General features: G+C 38.1%; 1 protein-coding gene across 1 annotated transcript in view; it reads right to left on the bottom strand.

Annotated features, from left to right (window-relative positions):
- PIK3C2G (phosphatidylinositol-4-phosphate 3-kinase catalytic subunit type 2 gamma) overlaps positions 1 to 25,732 on the bottom strand; it is a 242,221-nt gene that overhangs the window by 99,435 nt on the left and 117,054 nt on the right. Inside the window, exons 15-19 of the mRNA XM_058805171.1 lie at positions 24,784 to 24,898; positions 23,268 to 23,398; positions 17,125 to 17,313; positions 6,489 to 6,582; positions 5,291 to 5,385 (exon numbers count right to left, since the gene is read on the bottom strand). Coding sequence (XP_058661154.1) covers positions 5,291 to 5,385; positions 6,489 to 6,582; positions 17,125 to 17,313; positions 23,268 to 23,398; positions 24,784 to 24,898 — 624 coding nt within the window. The remainder of the gene's footprint in view (positions 1 to 5,290; positions 5,386 to 6,488; positions 6,583 to 17,124; positions 17,314 to 23,267; positions 23,399 to 24,783; positions 24,899 to 25,732) is intronic.

The raw sequence follows: 25,732 nt of genomic DNA on the forward strand, positions 1-25,732 counted from the left end.
TTATTTGGAAAAACATCCAACTTTCCTCAATTTCTGGACATTCAGGAACACATTCACTCTACTAAGGATCATTAAAATAATTAAAAACAGACACACACAAAACTATGTTATTTATATCCTTTGTCAGTGACTCACCAGATTTTCTCATATTCACTAAATTACAAAAAGGCATAAATTTGTGCTTTATTAATTTTTAAGCAGATTTCTTTCTTTAAAAAGCTGCAATTTTCAACAGCATGGAGAAACTAACTCCCTCTTCATACTTTAAAAGTTAAAATGCCATACTTAGATTCTTTGTTAACCTTTCCTAGTCATGTTGTCAATTTGATTTTTTAAAATTATTTGGACTTTATTTTCATTTTTCTTTTTGTTAGAATTTTGAAAGTTTAAAATGGGGTCTTGCCCCTCAGTCCTCTAGTCCTCCAGTTGGCACCTGCTTTTATCAATTCCAGCTGAGGTCAAAGCCAGTCTACTCCTCTGTCTTTAGACACAGCAAAAAGTGACCCTAAAATACTAAATACTTTTACTAATTACTGGGGTTTTTTTTTTTCTTAAGATCTAAAATGTGTTTAATTAAATGTAAGATATGGTTTTGTTGATTTATATCTACCATTTTCTCACAAAGTCAGTAACCACTAAAGGTCAAACACAACAGTGGTTACTTCTTCACAACAACCTCTGTATTCCATTTGATATCATCTTTTTCTAAAACTGGAGTCTGAGAAAATGGAAAGTCTTTAAATTAGGAAACAAAATAATTATCTGTCTGTTGTACAAAGCAATAACCCAAGGCCCACACTGCTAATAATGAAGCACTCAGCACAGAAGTTGGCTGAATCATTATCTCACACAAATAATGCTCTAATGGTGTTATTTACTAGACCTGTAAGTAACTAAAGAACAAAAAAAGGTCTCCAAATGATTGGTGTTACATAAACAAGAAAGAATTATGATTTCAGAACTAGAATCCCAAGGTGTGATCTATGGCTGAGGTTCTCTGCAGTCCAAAACATAATGATCCCATCAAGTTCTCTGAATTCCAACGAAATTCACAATCACCACTAAGGGGAATCAAAAATATCCTTGGACTGGCTATTCCTACACAGGTTCAAAGTTACACGTTATAATTTTTTTTTTTTTTTTTAATTCTGCTCAGTAAAAAAGACCAAATTAATGCAAAAACAAGAACAGGCATCTTTTGTGTTGACGTCCATGTCATTTTAATGGGCTGGGGTTTTCAGCCTGCTCTGCACAGCTATTTGGGAAGTTCATTTCATAATTAGCACTCGATAACTTCTGACTGTCAGAGAAGGATATGATAATGCAGGAAGAAAAAGATCTGGAGGATGGTCATCTGTTTAATGTTCAGATAATTAAGAGTGTTGGACAAGTGAGTATCTGCTTGATTTATTCCTTCTTTCAAACACTTTAAGTAAATTATGGTTAACATAGACCAGTTCTGACAGTTAAAAATATATTTCCTTTCAGAAAATATGAGGCAATTGTTTCAATGCTGGAGTTCTGAATGAAGCAGTGGTAATGATTTTGGAGAAGAAGGTATTGAGGTACAAACCTCCCAAGAGCAGAAAATGTAACTGGGGTATTTTTAAACTTTTATACATTGCTGTTCTTTTTGTTTCTTATAGTTCTTTTTCTGTATATATAGGAAAAAAAAATATGTTCTGGCCATGAAATCAATAGTCTGATTCACATTGTTTCCAGTGTGCTGAATTCCACCAAGTTCCTTTTTAATCTCACATTCTTATTTTTCTACAAGATGTGGACTTGGAAAAGACAGAAGACTACTCCCTTTTCTCCTGTCAGTCAACCTGCAGTTCAGAAATGCCAAAAACTGAGAAAGTTCTCCAAAGTGACTTAGAGGGCAAGCTATAAAAGAACATTTTGTCTTCAGCAAGGTTTTCACCTGACTTTTTCCTTTCCTTGAGCTAAGCAAACCAGATTATTGGAATTTACAAACACTCCCACTCTTGCATGACGATGGTGCTGCTCCCCAGCACCACCTTCAAGCAGCTGCCACAGATCCTGGAGGACATTTCCCCCTGTTATTCAATCTTCCTGTGGAAGGCAACCATCTGTGAAGCATTCTCCTGGCCACCTGCTGCCCCAGCCAGCTGTTCTGGCTGCACGCTGCAGCTGCCACCTGTGACAGCAGCTAAAAGCCAAAAACACTCAAGCAAGAGGGAAACCAACTGGCAGGAAGCCAGGTGGATTAAAGCTCCAGCACAAAAGCTGACAAAAACCCACCTGTGTGTGAAACATCAAGTAGTAAAGAGAAAAGCACTGGCTTTCAGTGAGCAGAAGGGCCCAAAAGGGCTCAGCAGGTTTCTTTCCCCTCAAGCAACTTTTTGTGCTTTGCTAGGAACAGTAAAAAAATAAATTGACACCCAGGCTCCAGGGAATGGGGAAACTTGCTCCAGCCTTCTTGCCTGCCAGGAGCTCTGGAAGGTATTGGGATAATTCTCCATGTCTCATGGACATTGGGAAGTCCTGAAATAAGACTAAAATGGGATTTAAGTGGTACACTACTCCTGTGCAGGCACAGTATTCATGGGCAAATTTTAGCCTCCTTGGGAGGGCATTCAGAAAGTACTAATGAGGAGGTAAAACACTGATGGATTCAATGGCCCAGATTCCTCAAGAATTTAGAGAATAGAAAAGACACAAATTATAAGAGAAAACCCAACCATTCAAACAGGGTGTAAGATCCTTATCAATAACAGAATTAATGGAATAAATCTGCAACAGATACAAGCAAAGAACAGACTGAAACTCTCCTGAGTGACAACAGCTGAAAATGTCCCAAGAATGAAAATTCTCTCTGTTCTGTCCACCTTTGCCAGTTACTGCCCCATAATTTTTAAATAAATCTTCAGACAAACTTATCACTGCTTGATGAAGAAATTAACAATTTGTTATCCAACATTAATATTAAAAAAGTGATGAGATGGTACACCGTTGTTGGGTAGCTGCTTATCTCTGACCTGCAGGGAAATTGAGTCAATTTGAAATAATTGGCATCTTATTATAAATAGTATTTGTCATTAAAATAAGTTATAGTGTCCACAGTCACCACCTTTTCTAGCAATTTCTAAATTACAGTACTATTGTAAAACACTGAAGTTTAAATCAGTTGAATTTTCCCTGTGGCTCTGAAACCACTTCAGCAGTTTTCTACATTGCATTAGGCTTCTTTTACAAGTTTTATTTTGGTCAGGTACAATGTGCACATTGTTATATTATTTAACAGTATTTGTATTGTAATGACAATCATTACAATTAAAATAAACAAAAATTTGTTATTGTAGTGGATTTTTTTTACCAATCCTTGTTTCTTGATAGGTAATTTGGTAATGAAACAGAACGTGACACTTGAGAATAAAATTTAACCTAATCACATTTCTTAAAAGAAGTTATCTGAGTGTACATGCACACATGTTCTCCCCACATTATTAAATCATTGAACTTCTTTAAAAGTCTCTTTACAAATAAGTGGAAGAAAACCTCTGCTCTCCCTTTTTTTTATAATGACTGAAATTCAATTTGTGAAGGAAATACTTTATTAATTATTTAAGACTTTATTAATAAAAGCTACAAAAATACTGGTAAACTTTGTAAGTAGAATTTATGGGTTGGGAAACTCTTTTAAAACACAGGAGCAGGAATATGAGTCATTACATAAATTGGAATGTTTGGTAGAAAACAGTTTACTACTGAAGAACAGGGTGGAGCAGAGTAACCAAAAAAACCCTAAAGTGTAGATGGTGAATACAAGCACCAAATTTTAAGAGCCACATATAAATTCTCAGTTTAGCTTGAAATATATGAACTAAACACCTAAATAAAAGAGGTACCCCAGCATGAACAGAGCTACTACCAGCTGAAAGGCAGAGAACACAGTGAGAAATAACCTACCTGATGTGGATGTAGTTACTCTATACATAAAGCTGCGTATAAAATAAATTTATTTCACCACTTTACATTGCAGTGTGCTAGATAAACATATATATTCAGGATGGAATAACTGCTCTGTATTACCCAAGGTTATAATATTAGACAGTTTGGGCAAAATTTGGGGAAAAATAGGGACTTGCACTGGGAAGTAAAGAGGAAGAAGACTGCTGTCATTTTTCTTCTGAGAAGAAGAGAGGAGTTAAAGAAAATACAGGCAAACTAATGATATTCCCCTGTCCACTGAACCCTAGATATAATTTCTAATTTTACAAGAAAACTACCAGCACTGAGGGCATGTTTAATACTTCAGACTGGATATTTTATATTCAGTATGAATAAGTTTGATATTAGTAGAAATTGTCTCAGGCATATTTCAGGCACTGTCGAAAAATGGCTGGCTAAATGTGGTTCCTCTTTATTTGAAAGATATGCTCATTAAGCACATTATCCTACCCATTTCAGTAAAACAAACACATTAATAATTCTGTTTTATCCCCACTAACACTTCCAGAGACCATGCAGGTATGAAAGTATTATTTATGCTCTTCCCAACCCCACAGTTCATCAAGTAAATTAATACATTTCAAATAGTTTTCTGTCCTTTGCAGGGAGGAAAGCTTTGGTTAAAGGGATCTGAACCAGTTGAACTGTAAATGAAAGCTCAGTTCATCCATCATTACTAAAGATGGGGGGAAAAAAAAGAAAACACACAAGAGTTTGATTTTCAGATCACAGGGCAGATGTTGAGCCATCAAAAACCACATTCATTCTCAGAGAGCCTTGAGGTAACAGCACAGCAAACAGAATAATTCAATAATACAATAAGAGGACCCCTTATGTTGGAGGTAGGTGGTGAATGGCAATTTCTGCCAGGCCTGGTACATCTGCACAATCATGAAAAGGAACTGTTGGAAACTCCATCACGAGTCAGACTGATATAAAAATGGCTAAGACATATATTTTGACACACATGACAACTTCAGGAGAGGTCAGGGAAATCACAAAAGCAGCTAGCCTCGTTTGAAAGTGAACTAATTGCAAATTTTGGGGAAGGCTACTTTTGGCTCAAACAAAGAAAATGCTGAAAACCAAATGGCAGAACTTTCCCCTCTTCCTCCTGCCCAGGGCCAGGATGAAGGCAGAGATAATTGAGTCTTTTATACAAGTTTCCCACACCCAGTGCTGAGAGGAAAGGAGCAAAACTTAGCTTTTCTGTTGATTTTAAACCAAAAGAGGGTTTATCACCAATGGACTCAAGGATAAATTTCATCACGACAGAAAATGACTGTAATGGCAAAAATGACTGTAATGGTCTTACCAGTAAAGCTGATGGGCTACTTGGATGCTCTGAAGAGAACGACTCAGCAGGAGCTTCACCAGAGGGCTTTCAAGACTCCACTCAAACTTGAGCACCTGAACAGAAAAAATTATAATAAAAATCAATTCTGTGCTGGCTTTGGTGTCTTCCCTTTATAACAGAAAGCATCCTGTGCTTAGTTTGAACAAAGCAATCAATGGAGAGCTTGCTCTGGCAATGCAATGAGCAGAGAAACTTCAGTTCCCAAGGATCTACTACCAGCTGTAAGACAGACAGAAACCACCCTGGTTCTGTGTTAATATCCATATAAATATGCAGCTTGTCTCCCGCCACTTAAAGCTATCACTTATATATTTAATTTTTTAATCTGATTATCTGGTTTGGAAAATAAACTTATTTTAGAACAGAAGCTGAGGAAGGTGAAAGGTCACAGCAGCTTGTGAATGCTGTAAAGCTGTGAAGGTTCTGCTGCCTCTCAGTAGTGGATTACATGAATAAATTCATAAACGCACAGAGAGATATCTATCTAGATAAGCAGATATCACAAACACAGAAAGAACCCCTGAGAAACTCTGCAGGGTGGAGAGAAGGTCATCCATGTGCAGAGTGTTACCAAGTGAGGGGATAAAGCTCCCAAAAGCTACTGCTCAGCCCTAACCCAGGACCTATTCAATCACCAAGTGTTTTGGAAGCAGTGGTGCCATAACTTGTAAAACATTAATTTCCAGTGAAATGCAGTGTACATCTCTAAAGAGACAATTGCACACCAAATGTCCACTCCACTCTGTGTTGACAGTGGTTTGCTCAGTATACGTGGTATTAAAATCCCAGTGATTAAAAACTCAGATATTAAAAATGTTGCAGCAACAGCATTTCCTTCCTTGACTGCAATGAAGTCCTGTCACCTGAACAGAATTTTTCTTGTTCAGATGCACTTTTTACTTTCCTTTGTTACTTGAAAATACCTTCATGTGCTATCTGTAAAAGCCCAGTCAGAATGCCAAAACAATTCCATGCTCCAAAGCTGGAAACAGTCTTTCCCTCAGCTCTGTTTTTAGCCACTCATTGCATCAGTGGGCATTGACAAGACTTATTTGTTCCCGTTACAATGTCTTAACCAACCTGAAAGCATCAAAAATATTTAATGAAATTATTGATCTGGACTGAAGGCTTCCTTGGCTATCAATTCCTTCCTTACCTGAACCAGCTGTGGGAGGTATTCTAACAATTCATCATTTGACACATTTTCTATTTGTTGAACCGCTGCCCTGCGAATATCTTGATCTGGAAAACTAGAGAAAAAACAAATAGGCATCATTAAGAGGTACCAGAGCACTGCAACTCTCCTGAGCTCTCACTGATATAAAATGTTAGAAAACCTGATTTTCTCTCAAAATGGAACAGGAAAAAAAAATCATTAAATTTGCTTTATTGTAACAAGAAACATACCACAGATGACTTAATTGGATTGACTGTTACAGTGTCACACGGGAAAAAAAACCCCAAAAGCTGATCTTCAAATAACTTTTTGAATTTGAAATAGCACGTATTGTAATTTCCCAAAATATAAAGCAAATTACAGATCTCTTGCTGTTCTTTCTTACCTGAAATAGGAAATTTCTGAGCCATGTGAACTTTCAATAGTCACTTGAAGACTTCATTTGTTCTGAGCAACAATACAAAAGCTTTAAATTTCCCATACAAAAGAATTCATTTCAGATAATTTATTCCCAAATCAGCTCTTCTGTTTTCTGTCATAACACAATCAAAAATACTTTTTAAACAAAAGCAATTTTAAGTTGAAAACATGGGCTGGGTATTTGTAGGATTTTATTATGTGAAATTTGGTAAAAAATTAACACCTTCCTGAGAAAGGCTCCAAGTCAGTGAAACACATTTCTGATGAGAAAATGTTTGAGAACTCAGCATAAGCCACATTCTCAACTAATTCTGGCTGAAACCAGGGTGGCTGTAGCCTGGTATAGATTTTGTGATGGAGTTCTCATCATAAAATTGATAAAAGAGGAAAACACAGTGTGGCAGCAGTGATAATGCAGAAAAAGAAGGCTGGATAATATAGATGGTAAAAACATTTTACTTTGAAAGAGAATGAAATTTTGATGTAACCTGATTGATCGAAACTGACTCTTAACAGAACATTTTCTCTCTTCTAGGAGAAAAGGATAGAAAGTGTACAGTGTCTCTTTTAATATTTGAAAGTCAAAAGAAAATCTTTTAAGGCCTTATTTTGAAAATATAAAAGTAATTTCTACCTTTTCACGTTTTGCAATTGTGACATTAATCATTAAAGTCTGGGCTCAATGATCTCAGGAGTCTTTTCCAACCTCAATGATTCTATGATTTTGTACACAGGGAATTTCACATCCACAGGAGTCGCCTAGATTGCCTCAAATTTGGCTGATTTGCTGTGGTTCTGCTTTAACAAGGAAAGGAAAGACGTGCTCCTCCATGTTTGTCTGCTACGTGGTGCCACCTTTTTTTGTGTTGCAGTACCTGCCTGTTGGCCATTGCCATCCAAAGAATATTTCCTACCTTCTGAAGCAAACTGGAAATTTGTTCCCAGAGACCTTTCAGTTACCAGGGGTGCAAGAAGGGTCAGCTCTGCCCAAGGGGCAGAAATGCCCTCAAACAGCACCACAGTGAACTGGACACTGCTCAGAAGAGTTGGTGGGCATTGATCCAGTTCCCTGAGGGTGAGCACCTGCCCCACAAAAGGCAGAGAATCCCTACCCTATGAACTGATGTGGCCTTTAGGCTCCTGGGAGAGATCTCTGATTTGGCAGTGTAGGCACACAAAAAAAAAAAGAAAAAATGATGACTAAAGGACAAGGGTTATCCTCTCAATGCACCCTGAGGAACGTCCTTTGAAATCAGACCCTTCATGCATGGCAGGAGATGTCACCGGCCAACAGTGTCACTGCTTCAAGGGCTCAGCACAAAACCACACTGCTCTCTGCCCACCTTCCCACCCAGCACCTTTTGCCAATAACATAGAAATAAAACCTGAAGTGAAACAGAGGAGGCAGTACCACATTTGCAGCAATGACTGCTTGCTGATATCAAGATAAAAAGAGAAGAAATTGTAAAGCTTTGTGCTCGGCAGTATAATGGCACCTGCTGCTTGAATCTTGTGCTTCTAAGTTCAATAGAAGCAGCTGAAGCAAAACAGTATGTACACTGTGATCAGAGAATTAACTAGAGGCCAGCTAATAAAAATGGGGATGTTTTGATTAGGGAAAAAAAATCAACACGTGGAAAGTTGGACTCAAAAAAAATTATTTTCAACCATTTACACTTTTCAACCATTTACACAACTTGCAATACTTTCCAATACCTTTTAGAAATTTGACTCAGGTCTGGTTTTACTATTTTGTTTGTCTGTTACAGCACATATTTAATGATGTTTCTAATATGGTTTATAATTCTTTGTATAATGCCGAGAGGGCTTTGATGGGGAGAGGAGGAATGTATCATAAATAAATTATAATCCTAGGCCCAAATTAGATCTTTGCAAGGCTTATTTTTATAACTTATTTATTCTAGACAACCTATTAGGAATGAGAAGTTGTTACTTTAATATTCACATAGCTATTTAGAACAAAACATATTTGAAGGAGGCCTATATATTAAACAAAATAATCCCTTCCATATCATCCTATTTTCTAATTATGCAATTGCTCCAAAGGCTTGTGTGCCAAGCATGGGCAGATAATATGGAAATGAGTCTTTCCCTTCCCCTTCTTGCCTAGTTCAACAGGCTACTGAACAGTGAAATACACTCTACACAGGCACAAGGCCAGGCAGAAAAATGTTTTTACTTAGTTACAGCTTGTCCTTATCAACAGCTAAGATCTCAACTCATGCAATGCTACAAGGACACAAACTCCTAATTTTTTTTTCAAGCTAGACAAAGAACAAGAAAGTTATTTTAATCCAAATTTCCAGAAAATTCAGCAGCTAACATTTGATTTATTTAGAATTTATCTGATGTAAATCAAAACCAGGGCTATGTCTAAGTCACCAGAAGCAGTGCCAGGAGATGTGATTAGGGCACGACAGGCATTGTGTGAAATACCTGCAGGGTGGTTTGCTTCAGGAAACATGGCTCTTGTCATTCTTTTTCAATGAGATTTTGGTAATTTGTTGGTTTTGGTGACTAAACTGTTTCCCTCAGCTTGTAAATCTTGAGGTCAGCCTCAGGCTTAGTTCAGTCTTTTGAATAGAATGGACAATTAGCCTATTTTTTTAACTACCTGACAATTTGTTAATCCCTAGATGCAATATCCATTGCTTTTTCTGGATTTCAGTGCTGTTCAGGGCCACAGGTACAAGGGCAATATTGAATTTGTATTTAAATATTGTACACAGGCACAATATTTAATTCTATTTGTTTTTCCCCTTACATTTGTATTTGAGCAAACACTTAACAGCCTCAGAAACACTGAAGTTACAGGAAACTCCAATGAACTCCACTAGTACTACATGATGCTATGCTATTCACACTTGCATACACCAGTTTATTTGCTAGAAGCCAATAAAAGGGGATGGTTTAGAAGCAAATCTGAGTTTAAAAAAAATCCTTTCACATGCCTGGAAACTGTGCCATCTTGTAGTCTGGTACTTCATTAGAGCTGGAAGGGTTTTTTTCCAGTGAATAATCTTGCAAATGTTTCAGTTGCATCAAATCTGATTTTAGTAATCCATAAATTAGACTTGATTAGAGGACAAAATTAATTGGTTTTTTGACTCTAACTCAATGCAAGAAAAATCACTTCAGGCCTAAGAAAAAGAGCTTTATATTTTGGATATTAGAGGGGAGCTGATTTCCAGGGCTTGCTGCAATGAACATGTAATTATTTATTTACAGATGCTGAAAACTCTGAAAGCAGAGAAGTGAGACAACAAATTCAATATTCCAGTCTTTAAGAGACATTCCTCAGAAATAGAAGCTCATCTTTAGCACAGTCTGTCTACATCAGATCAATTTTTAGAAGAATTTGAAGTGACAATTCCTGATGTGGCTTCAGAGAGGCATGACCTTCAAGGACTCCTCTTCCTAACTGCTTTATGGTTGTCACCAAAATATCTGGGAATTTAGCTAAAAAAAACTTAGTTTAAAATGAAATCTTTTAACAATGCTTGTAAGAGTCTCTTATTGCATAGTTTCAAAATAGTAACTGTCATCCAGGTTTAGGTTTCCACTCACTTATAGTTGTTTCTTTTGTTTTTTTCCCCTCAAGAAGCAACTTATTGGTCAATAAATACTTCACTGAATAGAACCACAGTGTTGTGGTTCTGGTCTCTGTGACTAGAACCCAAGTGTTCCCAAATTTATTTGCCTGGCTGCACTGTAATATTTTGCAGCTTTCTTCTTTTGGCCAATTTAACTGTTCTCTCTTAAAGCAATGAGTACTCCACAACAGAGATCATGGCCTCTTACATATTTGTTCCAGGTTTACACACATCAGAAACATCACAGGCCCTATCAAAAAATAAATAATATGTAAATTATAGTTGTTGAGTTTAGTCCTCAGCTACAGGTCACACTGTGCAGGACTTCAAACATCCCCTTTCCAGACTGTCTCACAATTTGGATTTTCCATAAGTTAGGAAATTGTTTTTCTCTCATTAAGCACTCATCTGCCTAAACTCAACACCTTTTTTGCAGTTTTGTTCTCTGCATTATACCAGTGATTGACAGCCACTTGTTTTTTAACTTCTAAGTAGATTATTAGATCTCCCTTGAGACTTTAAGATGTTTTTGTGACAGTTGAATTTTGAGCTGGGTGAGCATAGATTACAATTTGCTTTAGAAATAAGGAAAACTTTCAGTCTTTGATTCTTTTCATACAGATAGCCAGTCAGGGGTTATTCGCCTAGCTGTACCTTTCAGCTAAATCAGATTCAAACAGAAAACTAAGTACTGCTGAGGAGTCCTGTGGATCTGTGAAATTCTCTTGAGATTTTAGCATGTGCCAGTGGTGAGCTGACTGTAAATGAGAAACAGATGTACATTTCATTTTTAACAGTTTCACTATTCTAATTTTATTGTGTTGCCTCAAATAGCCCTGTGCTGGAATACATGTGTCAGGTAAGTGAAACGGCTCAGTTCTCTACATTTTCTGGCACATGATGATCTCTGAAGAGAACAATGTAGCCTTTCATAGGTCTTTTTTAAGGTAGAGGCTCATATCATTCCACTTATCTCTGCATTTCCCTTCACATTTTAAGTTCTGTTGCAATTTCAAAACAGAAAAACTTCAGTCCATGAAACAAGGGCAAAAACAAGGGAAGCTGAACTAGCAAACCTGTTGGAATGAGGAATCCAACAGAAAACAAAAAACCCTTGGAGCAGTAAAGAATATCATGACAACAACAGAGAAGTTTTGTGAAACAGTTTAAGTATTTTAAAAACACTTAGACAGGAAGAGGGAAGAAATTACTAGAATAATGATTAAGGTGTGTAGTTATAGCTTACAGATAAGGTAAGCAGGACTTTCTGTTTGTGATTCTTTCACTCTTTTGAGGACTTCTAAATGAAACACCGTGAGAGTGCATGAAGGTTAGAAAAAGTAAGGACTAAAGGAAAGTACAGAAGGATAACAAATACCATCAATAAAAAGGACACTGCATTTTCTTTTCTTTTTTTTTTTTTTTGTTAAAGAGAAAATTCACTCTTCATTCTGAGAGGTCACATGAACTATTCCCAACCCCACTCATTGCAAAGGTCACGGTCATATTCACTCATTTTGCTTTGGCTGACTGATTGGCAGATAGATCTGTGAATTTACTCACAGAAAAAATACTTTCAGTGATGCTCACAGAGATTTTCTACAAGAAATTCTGAGTGAAACAACTAAGAATGAGTTTAAGATGTCATGGAGACCATATGGTGAACCATATCCTAGGACAAGAGTAGGAAGAAATTAAGAAAAAAAAAGGTTCCATTTGAAACCTGTATAATCTAGAAGCTTCTTCCCACCCTAGAGACAAACTTCTCTGTTACATTAAAACTGAAGATTAAACCATGGAAAACATGATTATTTAGATTAAGCTTCCTGACTAGAGTGCACATTTATGCATAGAAACATACAATATTCTACATAGCTATTTGTCCTACTACAGCATTCTGCTGCAATACTCTCATATTTATTGCCAAGAACGCTAAAAATGGTTAAAAGAAGTCAAAAAAAGAATGAATTCATCACGTGCCACTGCTTAAAAAGAAGCATGCATCACCATCTAAGTTTGCATCACTCAATTTCATGTATATTAAGAATAAGCAGTTTTAAAGCTTTATCAGTAACATGTTCTGTACATCAAAGTATCAAATTAATTGTGGAGTGTTGCTTTGTTCTTATCTTATTTCTTTGCCTAAGCCTGTGTTTGCTCTCCATGTTGATGCATAACTACAACCAAGGAACAAGATGAAAACAGGCAAGGTATGCTCTACTGCTATCTGGTTTATAAATACTCTGCTGCATTTATAAATACTCCATCGTGAGCTCCAAGGGAACATTTTAAATTCTCCTTTTATTGAAACAATGACAATCTGATTCAAATATTCTAAATCTGTTTGGCTTCCAAAGGTGCAAGAACAAAATTTTTTCTTCAAGGTATCGCATTTTATTTTAATTATTGGCGTAGATATCTGAACCTCTGAAATGCCATAGCACTCTGCTACATAAATCAAGAATAATACTGTGATAGTCACAGGCTGGGGGATACTATAACCAAAACTGTGTCTGACACTGATTTGGCACATGGTTTTAAAGGAATGCCCTTTCCTGTGCAGTTGCCCTGACAGAACTAGAATTCAACAAGAAGTTTCCAGGAAAATTTTTAAGCCTAACAGGGAGGTTGCATCTTCACCTCCACAAGCTACTTCAAAAGTTCTCTCTGCAAAATGGTTGCAGCCATGCACTATGCTGTAAAAAAGACTTACATTCCATGGCTGTTTCCTCATTCTAGCTCAATTTCCTCATTCCCAGCCATGACACCTCACAGGGCTGCAAATGTACTCCAAATGGGCCAGGAAAAAAAAAAAACCTGAAAAAGACATTTGCTGGTTTGATTAATGAATGTGCTTGGAATTTGCAGTAATTTGAATAGCAAGATAACCTGACTAAAAATTCCCAACTGTGGCTGTTCTAAACATACACAAAACATTGGTCTGCTAGCATACATCATAAATGGTGGCATTGCTAACCCTGCCCTTAGTTTCTTTCTGTCATCAAGGAAGTTCTCTCAGTAAAGGAGAGCACTGGTGTTATTTCCCTGGATACAGCTGTAGAAAGCTCTAAGTCACTAAAGCTTGGCTTTTTACCCAACTCAATAAGTGAAATCAACAGCAAAATGCACAGGGCACCAAGAAGCTGCCCTGAGTGGGAGGGACCATCTCTATAACTTCTGCCTTAGGGATAATTTCCTATTTCAGGCAGCAGCTTATAACCATCCTTCCCTGAAATTAGAGGTAAGAGTGTAAAATCTTTTTTCTCCACTTCCCCCTCCCATCCTCTCCATCGCATCTTTATTGATTAAAGGAACATTAATGGTTTTTTAAATTCCTTTCTCTAAGCATTGGCTTCTGGGGCTGTAAGAAACAATGCACTTGCTCTGAGTACTGGATTCAAGGTTGCAACTGAATTTATCTGTGAAATGTACCGTGATTGTGTTTTCCATTTATGAAAGTTCTTCCTTTCCACTGCATAAATGAGCATGTTATCATTTGCCTGCCTTGAGGGCTGCCTGCAAAGGGGATGAGCATAAGCAAGAGAAACGTACTCAAAGAACAAGAAACAAGAACAAGAAAATTAAAGGGTATGTTTAACTGTGAGGTGATCAAAACAACTTAGAAATTTGAGAGAGTTGCAAAGAGCTTTCCAGTTCAGATTCCTGATAAGGGGGCTTGATCTGCTGGGCTGTGATACCCCTCCCTAAGCTCTGTGATGCTGCCTTCTATGCTAGGAAGCATCTGCAATGGTTTTAATTTCTCTGTCCTCACTGATGGGTGTTTGAGTTTAATCAGCTGCTTTTTTTGCTCTGAAAAGAAGGATAATTTAGGGTTCCCAAGCCAAGGCTTGCAGAAGTGATAGTGATTCTGAGAAACCTTTCTAAAGAGTGAGCACATGCCTGCAGCACAGGTTCAGGTTCTCTTAAAGACACTGCAAACTGAAGTTCCACCAAAGAAAGCATCCAGAATCTGGAGTGACTGGCAACTCTTGGTCTCTTTTATGGTATTGATAAATCGTGGTGCACAGAAATAATACAGCACAGAGCTGAGCTGCAGATCTTGATTTAGGATTGTAAACTGAGTATTTATGCAGAACCAATTTTACCTTGGAAAAAATCATGGAAGAAAAATGCAAGAGGGCTCTTGCAACAACAACAACAAAAAAAATCTGTCTGAGGAAGTCTCTGAGCTGCAGAACACTGAAAGCTGGGAGAGTAGCAGTGTCACTATGTTTGGCCCATTTTCACTGTGTTCCCTGGGTAGCTGCAGTTGGTCACCACTGCAGAGAGGATGCACTACACTGACTTTGGGGCTGATTTAGTGCAGTTGCTCCTGCCAGAAACACTTGTAGACAAAGATCAGCTCTAATTCACTTTCCTTACCTGTGATTTGATAGTGATGGTAACACAAGCCCCTAAAATAGACATGAATATATGGAGAGAATGTATTTTATATTCAGCTCATGTTTTATATGAACTTGGATCTTTCAGCCGTGTCTTAGCAATCACAAGAAATCAGAGAGCTGTTTCCTGGATGATAGAAGTGAGGAACTGAGTTGATGAGTTGTCAATGCCAAACATAAAACGGGATAGACTTGAATGAATGTTCAAAACCAGCTCAGTTAAAGAGTCTGTGATCCAAAGTCAGAGAGGGTAAGGGGGAAGGAAGGTTGGACCCTAGCCAGTGTTACTGTACTTTTCTCAAAATGATAGAAAACTGAGACATAGAGAACTGAGAGAAGAAACCTCAGAAATGCATTTATATGGAAAGTACTCCTCTCCTTCAACCCACTCTCTCAATTTGCATGTATCCAAGTGTCTCAGCAGTTCAATCAGTGACCCAGGCAGTTCTGAAACGAGGCAGCTTTAAGGAAATGTAATCTCTGTGTTTCTGAAGGTTAGCTTCCCAGCTGTTCATGCACCAACAAGATATTGTGGATATAAGAAGGACAGAGTTTTTTCCTAAGAGGATTTGTTCTGTGATGCAAAGCTTCTTTCTGCAGTACTACCATGAAGCAAAAAAACTGGATTGATATTATCTTCTGTGAGAAACTAAAGGGACAAGGCATCTCAGATCCTCATCAGGAGAGAAGTCCTTGTTCTTTGGCACAGCTGCAGCTGCCAGCCACTCCCCATGGTGGCACAAGAGGGACAAAGTGGTGACATCTCCCCCTCCTTGCCACGCCAGCATCTTTGTGTAGCCAGAAAGAACAATGGGTACACTGCAGCTGATTCATACTGAGAAGCTGGGGTTCATAATATTAAATACTCTCTGGAGCACCTGAAAGGGCTGATATTCTGCACCACACCCTTGTGCAGAGCTGCATCTTCAAAGAGCAATCAAGATCTTCACTTGTAGAAATGCCACCCAGACACAGAAACAACATGGGGCAAAAGGGCTGATCTAAAAGCCTGGCATTCTCTGACAAACCCTATGAAATTCTCTTTCTACTCTGAAGTCTGGAACACAACACACTGCCCATATTCTCCTTTCTACATGGATCTTTCATAAATTAGAATTGGATCTTAATAATGATAAATAACAATATTATGCTCCAGAATCTGATCTGTCAGGATCTTTGCTTCCACCATTCCCACTACACATAAAAAAGACATGTATGCAACATGTGAAAGTACTAGTAGTTCAGATATAAACCTGGGATACAAACATTAGGAAATTGCATCCAGAGAAAATAATCACTTTTAGATTATTAAATGTCTATTTTTAATAATCTGGCAGTAAGTGTACCAAGTCACAGCATCTTTCCCAAGTAATGCTTTAGAGGAGGTTTATTTTTTTCCCAAAGGTAGAGCATGAAACTGAGATTGCAAAACTGATGCAGCTTGTGCTTACCCAAGACAAGCAACGGCTTGATAAAACAAATTTGCTCAAGCATTTCATCTGCATGTGTAATGCTTTTACAGGTCATTTAATGCAGAATACCTCCCAAGTTTTTGGAGGGAATGTAGCTGCTGACACAGATTCTGTGCCCTGACATCTCTGTTCCATCATGGGCAGGGCAATCTCCAGCATCAAGCAAGTGTCCTGACAAACAATCAGCCCCCAGAGGGGGTGGAACACAAGGCACCACAACAGGATTTATTCAACTGACTTCAAAGTTCCATCCAATCTGCTTCAGAAAGATAGGTTACATGTGGGACTGTATGTATTTACATAGATTATTGTATAATCCAGAGATATATTTCAGTCCTCCTTATCTCCCATTATTCACCTCATGCCCGTTGAGTAGTTTGAAGTTATTGAGTGCCGTGTAAGTGCTAAGTGTTTGACTGATCACCTGTTACCAGAAACTGCCTGAATCTCTTCTAGAGAATGAAATACTCTTTCCATTATCCTCATAAATAGAAAACTTTCTCAGCCAAGCAGAGTGTGCCATGGCTGGCACACTCAAGGTTATCACAAGAGCTGCAACTCCATTTTCTCTTTGGCCCAGAGAGAAAGGAAAGCACAGCCAGTGCACCAAACTGGACAGGGTGCTGAGCAAACAGCAGCACTGAATGAAGCAGCACACGATCCTTCTGTTCATCCTAAATTTCCTACCAGGGTGATTCTCCCTTACCTGAAAGTCAGCAGCCCAAGAGCCTGCAGAGGGTGAGAAAACCTCCAAGCCCCCAGCAGGGCATACATTTCTGACACAGTGGTTCTGTCCCAGCTGGGTGCACTGCCCAGCACCAGAGGAAGGGAGCAGTTCTGGTTATTGCACGAGTAGCGATAAAACCACAAGATTCTTCTCTGCTGCTCTGAGAGTCTGCAAAAGAAGATTAAAATTTCAGTTTGAAATTAAAACCACCTGAAGCTTTGTGTAGCAACAAACTTTATTGTACAGAGGGGCCAAGTCACACAGTACACTGCTTTTCAGCTAAGTACATGTTTTCCTTTGGGTAGGATATCATTTTCTGCAGACCAGCTTTTATAAGAAAAGTGATACTTATATTCTGGATCTGTCAGCCTAAGGTCATATAAAAATGAAGTGTCAAAAGACACACACACATATATATATGATTATTTCACATTCCAAGCACTTTCAATTTTCTTCTCTGCTGTCTCTATTGTTGGTGTTGTTTGTTTATTTTTACTGGTTGGGTTTTGGTTTTTTTTTTTTGACAAAGAAGGTACAGTTGGGTAAATTATTGTTCCACCTATCTGCTACAGAACTTTCAGAACCAGACACACAGCACTGCAAGTCAGAGATTTCATTCCTACCCTTGCTTTGCCTCTTTAATGCAGGGGTATCTATTTTTAACATATTTGCTTTTAAAATAATGCTTAGGCACATCTCTGCATGTACACAAAAACATGAGCACAGGTACACACATGCAGAGTGTGATTACCCCTAGTGCTGATATGAGTTTAGAAAAGGAAAGAAAAGCTCCCAACAACCTCTATATTTGTTTGAAAAGTCTAGCTTCCCATGTTTCACAAAAAACAATAATAATAAAAAGATGCAATATACCAGACTCCTCACAGAGATATTACATATCTAAACGTCATATTGATAAAATGGTCAGTCACCACACCATATTTCACCACAGCACAATAATTTCTGCCTTATATCGTCTGATTTGTCAACAATTCAGTCATCTTTGCCTCATGCATATTAAATCTCAGGTTCTGACACATCAGAAAACAGGAAAATAAATTTCCCTGGAGAGACAAGCTCAGACAACAGCCTTAATTTGATATCAGAGCCTTCAAAAGCAAACTCTTTTTGAGAGTTTGAGAGAAAAACCAAACTGATCTCCAGTTCCTACAAATAATCACTCAAATCAAGAAGAACATTGGTTTTCTTGGTCATATTTGACCAGGTTGGTGATGTGGCTAGTTAATAGCATAAAACAATTGTGACTTTAAAAAAACCTAAATATTTCAGAATGAAATGTGAGGGATCTAGGAGAAGGCAGTAAGTAAACAGTTTGCTTCCAGACAAGCATTTAATTATCCAGATGTGTAAACAGGGCTCAAAATCCAAGTGTTTACATTTTTTCCAAGGTTGTCTTCCTTCTATTTGCAATGTTTTGGGACATTCTTAGCCAAAAACACATTCTAGCCCCACTCTAACTGTCAAGATTGTGTCATTCACAGCTCATAGAAATTAGTTCCTTTGGCTCTGTAGGCACTTGAGAACTTCTTTTCCTTTGCAATTCTGAATTGCCAAGTGTTTAGGAACAGAGAGCAGGAGCACAAAGATGGGCATGTTTTTCCCTTAGTGAATGTTAATTTCTTCCCTTTAGGAGAAGAAGCTCATAAATGTATGCAGAAGATGAACTTAACTGTGATACCAATCCTGACTTTCAGTAAGCAGCTCAGGAAAAGTGTCATTTTGGTAATGACTTCAAGTAACAACTCCAGAATTCTTAGCATGTCTTCTGTGACAATAGATAGATGCCTTTGTGATCATGTGAAAAAGTCACACACAGAAAAAGAGATAAAAGCAGGCCTGAAACTTCATTGCCTGTCTGGTTGTCTTGTGCATTTGGATGACATTCTGCAGGACAGTTCAGCTAAAGGACCCCTTTCAAATGATAACTTTAAGCAGAGATTTCAGCTTTCAAACTGCATCCTCCAAACCAGACTGTCTGTTGTTCAGATTAAAGCAGCTAAAGCTTCTACTGAGCTTGCAAAGGGTGATAAGAAATCAATCCTTGTATCATGTTTTCTAAATAACAGATTTCTCCCTCTGACTTTGTACTCAGAGGCAATGCCATTTTTTCTTTGCATGCTTTAAAGATCAGAGATGAAATGAAAGGGTGGGTGGGGCAGGAGAGTCTTAAGTTTCTTAGTTGTAAAAAAGTTTATATAAACATTTAATAAGACATTTAAGATGGTAAAAATATTTTGCATACATATAGGATCTGTAAATTGTTAAGCAAATTAGGGCATTTCTTTGTCTCGGTAGGGTTAAGATGCTATTTAAACTTCTTTTCTTGATAAAAGTTACGTTTATGTTTTTTTAGGTGGTATATCTATTTAGGTGGTGCATCTATTTAGGTGTCTCTAAATAGGTATACCTATCTATTTAGGTGTATATAAATGTCCCTCCATGTGAGATATATATTAAAATAAATAGCCTTCTGCTTAACATGAATAAAACCAAAATACCTTACAACCTAAATAATTCAGTAGTTTGCTGTTCAGGATTTGATTAATCCTATTAACTAAATGAAGAAAACAGCTTCTCTGAAGGCTTTGTTAGCTGGTGTTTTTACTTTTTTGGTGGGAGGAGGAAAGAGCAAAAAATGGGTTTAAATGCTTCTGATCTGCTTTTTTTGTTCACTTTCAGTACTAAAGGAGAACAAGACAAAAGGCAAAAAGAGGAGAGAGCAGAGAAGATGGAAAACAAAAATTTCTGTCCCCCAGCACTGATTTTTACTTTAAAGTTTCTCTTCCATGGACAGACTAGAAAAGAGCTTTTCCACTATTCACCCAGCTGGAAGCAGATCTAATCCCACCTCATTACAGGATTTTTATGACCACTGGTAAGCAAACTAGATCCTTTCCAGGCAAGTGGCCAAAAGGAAAAGGGAAGCTGGAAGAGAGGGAAGGAAAAGCAGAAGGAAAATAATGAATGAAGAAAATGAAGATGCCAGAAAACAGACTGTCATGATCCTGGCTTCAAACCAATATCCCATCCCATCCCTTCACTGGGACACACTGCAAGCAGGCTGCATCAGGTTCAAAGAGCAGCCTTAATCTCAGATGCAGAGTTTGCTGGGGCTTGTATTTCCAACCTAATAATCCTAAAATGAATCAGCAGCTCACATCTGAAATGTCTGCAGGTCAGCCAAGGCAGCTGGAAGTAACTCATGACCTCTCCTCTTGGCTCTCTCTGGTCTGGCTTGGTGATGGTGCCAAAGATCAGAGTCAGGGGCTGTGAGGAGCCATGCAGGCATATCCATTTCCTCCAGTCCCATTCAACACCACCTTCATTAATTAACAACACCTTCGTTAATCAACATCCAGGAGATTGGATGAGATTGGAAGAGCTGGCCACAGGGACCAGTGGTCTGAGCCACCCACCAGAAGGACAAGAGCCTGAGCTGCTGAGAGGAGCCCATACTTGGGACAGATACACATCCATGTACCAGGAAGAGGCACAAGCACCAGCAGCCAGCTTGGTGTAGCTGTGGACCTTGAGGGGTTTTATGTGTTTTATGTGGTTTTTTCATGCTGAGGGTGTCAGCAGCTGCAGAGAGCAGGGAGAGCTGGATCCAGCTACTGGATAGATTAAGCACAGCTACTGGGGCAATCAATTTTTGGATATTGTATATAAAATATATTGTATTTGCATCTATTCCAGCAGCAGACTTGGATCATGACCCTGCAGAGAAGAAGAACAGAATCAGGCTGTCTGTGCTGTCAGTTTTGTGACAGTATTGGATTTATAACACTGCTGGATTCAACAAGCATGCAGCTGTCTGGTTTTTACCACTGTTTCTTCCTTTTCTACCATTGGTTTAAGAGTTTGCTGTCCATTCAGATATTCCCTTTGCTTGCAGTAGGATGAACAGAAGCATCCTGACAGACTGAGAAAGGTTTCTTGTATGCTCTGACTCAGACATCTACTCATTTCAAAGTCATATTTGAGGCTTGTAAGCCTGAAGCATCATCACAGAGTGATACTGCCACTAAAAAAGCTGTCTAGATTCCTCTCTTTCTCTTGACACATGGAAAAAAGAGAAAAGAAGAAGTCTTCAGATATCATGGCAATAATGTGTTGGGATACAAACATGCTACAATTTTTTAAGAGAAAGTATTTCATGAAGAAAGGTTAAAAGAATTCCTCTGATACAAAAAAAAAAAAATGTACAGACTGACAGATTCTTCTGGATTAAAATAGTACCAAAAATTGAATTGCTTCATTCAAACCCTAGATATGTTACTCTTCCCTTGATGATTCATTTACTAGACCAGCTTTGCCTGTAAAACAGGAGAACAGAAAACAACAAACTATGGGAAAACACAGGATTACCACTGCCTTTTCTCCAAGGACCTGTAACTGAACTCAGCACAGCCTAAAATCCAAACTGGTGACTTTCAGTGGTCTCTTCCCTTCATAGTCCCACAGAACCCAAAATTGTTGTATTAGGGATGTTATAGGATCGATCCTTTGTGCTGGTCCTTTGTGAAACCTATCCATGAACTTGTGTTCAGCCTTCATTAATGTGGTGATGTTGTCATCTGCCTTCACAGCTTTGTGACAGACTTTAAAATCTCACCACTGACTGTCTAAAGAAACACTTTATTCCATTTGTTGAGAATTGATTTCCTACTCATTTCATTGAATGTCCCTAAGTTCAAATATTGTAGGATTTGATGAGGCATTTACCTTTTCTATCACCATCATGATTTTACAAAAATTAATTTTACAATTGTAGACATCCTCTAGTCTTCTCTCCACACTACAGTCCAGCCTTTTTAGCTTCTCTTGGTCAAAGAGAAGCCTAAGCCCTTTCATAATATTTGTTGCCCCTCTCTGCACACTTTCCACATCTACTGTGTCGTTCTCGAAGACAAGAACCATGCAGCATTCTCAATAAAATGGACATTAAGGTTTTAAGCAGCAGAGAAAGGGCATGAACTATCTTCTTTGACAAACTACTGTGTACTTTGCTAATTTCTTAATGATCCTATTCCTTCTTACTGAAACCACATTTTTGCCATGGGAACAGAGGTCACAGGCATTGGGTTTCAAGTTCCCTTAATCATTCTAAAGCATATTTTATAGATGGAAATTTCACTGTCACTGTGGCTCTTCATAATAAAATACTGACATCCCATTCACATTTTAAAACAGAATAACGAAACCTCAAATCACAGATCCTCTGGTTAATAAAAATAATTTTACATTTTGTCTGTCTTTGTAAAAGTTGAGTTAAACATAAAACACAACTCTTTTTTAAAATAAATTTTAAAAAACCTCAAACCACCAACATAGAAATCAGCACAGAAAAATCTTCTTAACAGATACATCATATCCCACTGAGAGTGCTGAATTAAGTTGTTTAGTTATTGCAAAACTAATGCACCTTTTGACCTTTGATGGAGGATTAATTCACACAATTAACTGTCATTAGTATAATGGCTCTCTGTGAGCACCTGTGTTCCAAATTCCACTGTGATTACACCCAAACTTACTTTATGCAGTACATAATCCTAATTGGTAGTACAACATTCATGTAGCAGAGCATACTAATCTACCTCAGCTCAGAGTGTGTCTTTATCCACCTTCTGTGAAAGCTGAACTTTCCATACTTCTTTCCTTACTTATGACCTGAAACAGATTTTTCAAAGGCCATTTCAGAGCTCCATCTGAAGTTTGAGTGTTTAATAAATAAAGAAGGCTGATTTCCATAGGACCTAAAGGTGTTCTTGCTAATACTGGTACAGATGCACTGCATTACCTGAAAATCTTATGTTTTGAAAGAAAAATTAGTTTCTTGCCTCAAAGACATGAAAAGATGTAGTAACAGAAAGGGAAAAAAAATCCTTTTCTAAACGGATAAAATACACTGCCACCTCCAGGGCCTTATTAGGCCTTGCTGTGATCTGTTCTTTCATTTAGAGATGTTACATCTCAAATCAGCCAAGCTAGGCTCCTTCGGAAGAAAATTTTGTTTTTAACAAATTGGATACATTTAATTGTGATTGATAGGGTAGGTACAGCGCAGCAAGAACCAGCAGGGTGAGGTGGGGACAACTTACAGCAAGAGAGAATGTCTCTGTGAAAGTCTTGCAATGTGCTTCAGGCACTCTTGGGTTGGCTCTACAAGATCACCTCTTCTTTCCTCAGGTTCAGGTTTAATGAACTCCAAATCAGCTTCTGGGAAGTCAATCTTTATTTATAAACAAGAAAAGAAAGCGGAAAAAAAGAAGACAGAAGGGTTTTAGCAATGTGCAATCTCCATTACAAGTGTCAATAAACGTTATTTTGGATTTGTACAGGAAGTATACAAAGTACGACAAAAAAAAGGAGGGATAATTGTTTGAGGATGCTCACTGTATGTAATATGTTACTTAAAAGTTTTGGTGATAGATTCCATCTACAGAATTCAGTAGAACCTAACTTTCCTGGAAAAATTTCAGTCATCATATAGCAATTTTATTAGAACTCTAAGTTCAAAACTGAACTTTTTGTCTCCTTTCGTTTTTTTTTTAATGAAATTATTCTCAAATGGAAACCTTTCATTTATGTAGTTTTGTTTTGGTTTTTGAAAAGTAAGGCTATTTTTGATGTGCAGCTTGTCACTGCAAGAGATGGAAATCAGATTCCTGATTTTTCTTCTGGATGTTCAATTTATAAATATATTGTACAGCATCTACCAATTCTACATTCTTACACATCCCTGTCAGAAATTAAGGATAATGTTTTTTAAGATACAGAGAAAGCAAACATTCAACCAAAACTACAAAGCTTGAGGTACTTGACAAGCTGAGTAGACATCTGAAAATTCACATTTTGTCTCATAATTCAGCTCAATTTGCATCCAGCTTTGGTCTATTAATGCACACCAAAATGTCTTATCTCTCTCTAATTTTTAATGCAAATATTTGATATGCATCACTCTTCTAAAAGTTAACAAATTTGCTCCCTATAAAACACTCAGTCGTCTTTCAAAACTGGATGATCTTTGAGGTCTCCCAACCCAAGCCTAGATTTTCTATGAAAATATATATTTGCAATATTTCCAGCATGCTTAGAAATTGTGATACTGCTAATATGGCTACGAATAACTGAAAATGAGGGGAAGCAGAATGAGAAATCCTGTTTCATTTGTTTCAGTAGATATAAAGTAATATGTAAATTAATAGCCACTTACTATCTCAGCTTCCCTGAATTATTAATAGGGGGAGCTATTTTAAGGCACAGTCTTTGACTGAACTCCTCAGCCTGGAAAATCCCCATTTGCTTGTCTATTAAAACAAGGTTATTTTTAGGCCAGGCTCATTTATCTGTATTATCTGCTTTTACATTTCATTTGCTAGCAGACATTAGCATTTTTAAATACAGAAAACAAGTGGTTTTGTCCTTGGAATAACCAGTTGCTAACTCAGCCTGGAAAGGTGACAAAACCACCATGCAGACCTGATGTAATTCCTTGAATAGCTGCAACGGAAATTGGATTTTGAGTTTGGGTGGTCTCCATGAGCTGTGGGAACAACCCTTTTCCTTGCACTTTGCTAGAAAACAAGCCTTTGCTTTGCTTTCTGGCTCCCTCACCTGCAGGGTGGCTGAGGTTGGTGTCTCAGTGCTGCAGATGCCCGGGGTGATCATTGCTGTGGGGACTGTGCTGCACGGTGCCAGGCTGAGCAGCACGGTTCCATGGATCAGCCTCCTGCAGGAAACAGGGAGAAACACTGCTCTGGTAATCAATCACTGACATCCCACTGAAGACATGGAACTGCAGAGCTCAAGGGACAAGCAAAAGGAGAGCAAACCCTTTATCTTTATGTGACTAGTACAAATCTGGCCTCAGGCAGTAGAGTATTGTATTCACAGGGATGTCCCGACAAAGGTAGGAATGACGGATCTGACTCCATGTTCTCAGAAGGCCAATTTATACTATATTATATTAAAGAATGCTATACTATATTAAAGAATACAGAAAAGACAACAATGAAAACTCGTGACTCTTTCCAACACAGCTTGGCCATAATTGGCCAAAGAGTCAAAATAATTCACGCCAGAATCCAATGAAACAATCACCTGTGGGTAAACAATCTCCAAACACATTCCACATGAGCACAACACAGGAGAAGCAAAGGAGATAAGAATGTTTTCGTTTTCTCTGAGGCCTCTCAGCTTCCCAGGAGAAAAATCCTGGGCAAAGGAATTTTTTCAGGGAATATGTATGCCACACAGTAGAGGTTGCATCCCGGTGGCCTGACTGCCACAGCAGCCTCTCTGCACTTGCAGAGTTCATGAAAAAAAATCCCTCTGCCAAGACATTCTGAGTCAGCTCTGCACTTTACCTCTGGCTTCTTCTGTGACAGGGGCTGCCCTTTAAGCCAGGTGTAAAAATAAGGATAATTCTGTCCCAAGGTTTAATTTTAAGGGCAAATATGGTAGAAACTGTGAAGCATCGATACACTGTAAAAGGTGGAGGGCAGCATATTTATTCCACAAAAAGAAGAAACTCATGGCTATCTACTGCATCCATAAGGGATCC

The sequence above is a fragment of the Ammospiza caudacuta genome, chromosome 5 (genome assembly GCF_027887145.1).
Source record: "Ammospiza caudacuta isolate bAmmCau1 chromosome 5, bAmmCau1.pri, whole genome shotgun sequence".
NCBI classification, from domain to species: domain Eukaryota; kingdom Metazoa; phylum Chordata; class Aves; order Passeriformes; family Passerellidae; genus Ammospiza; species Ammospiza caudacuta.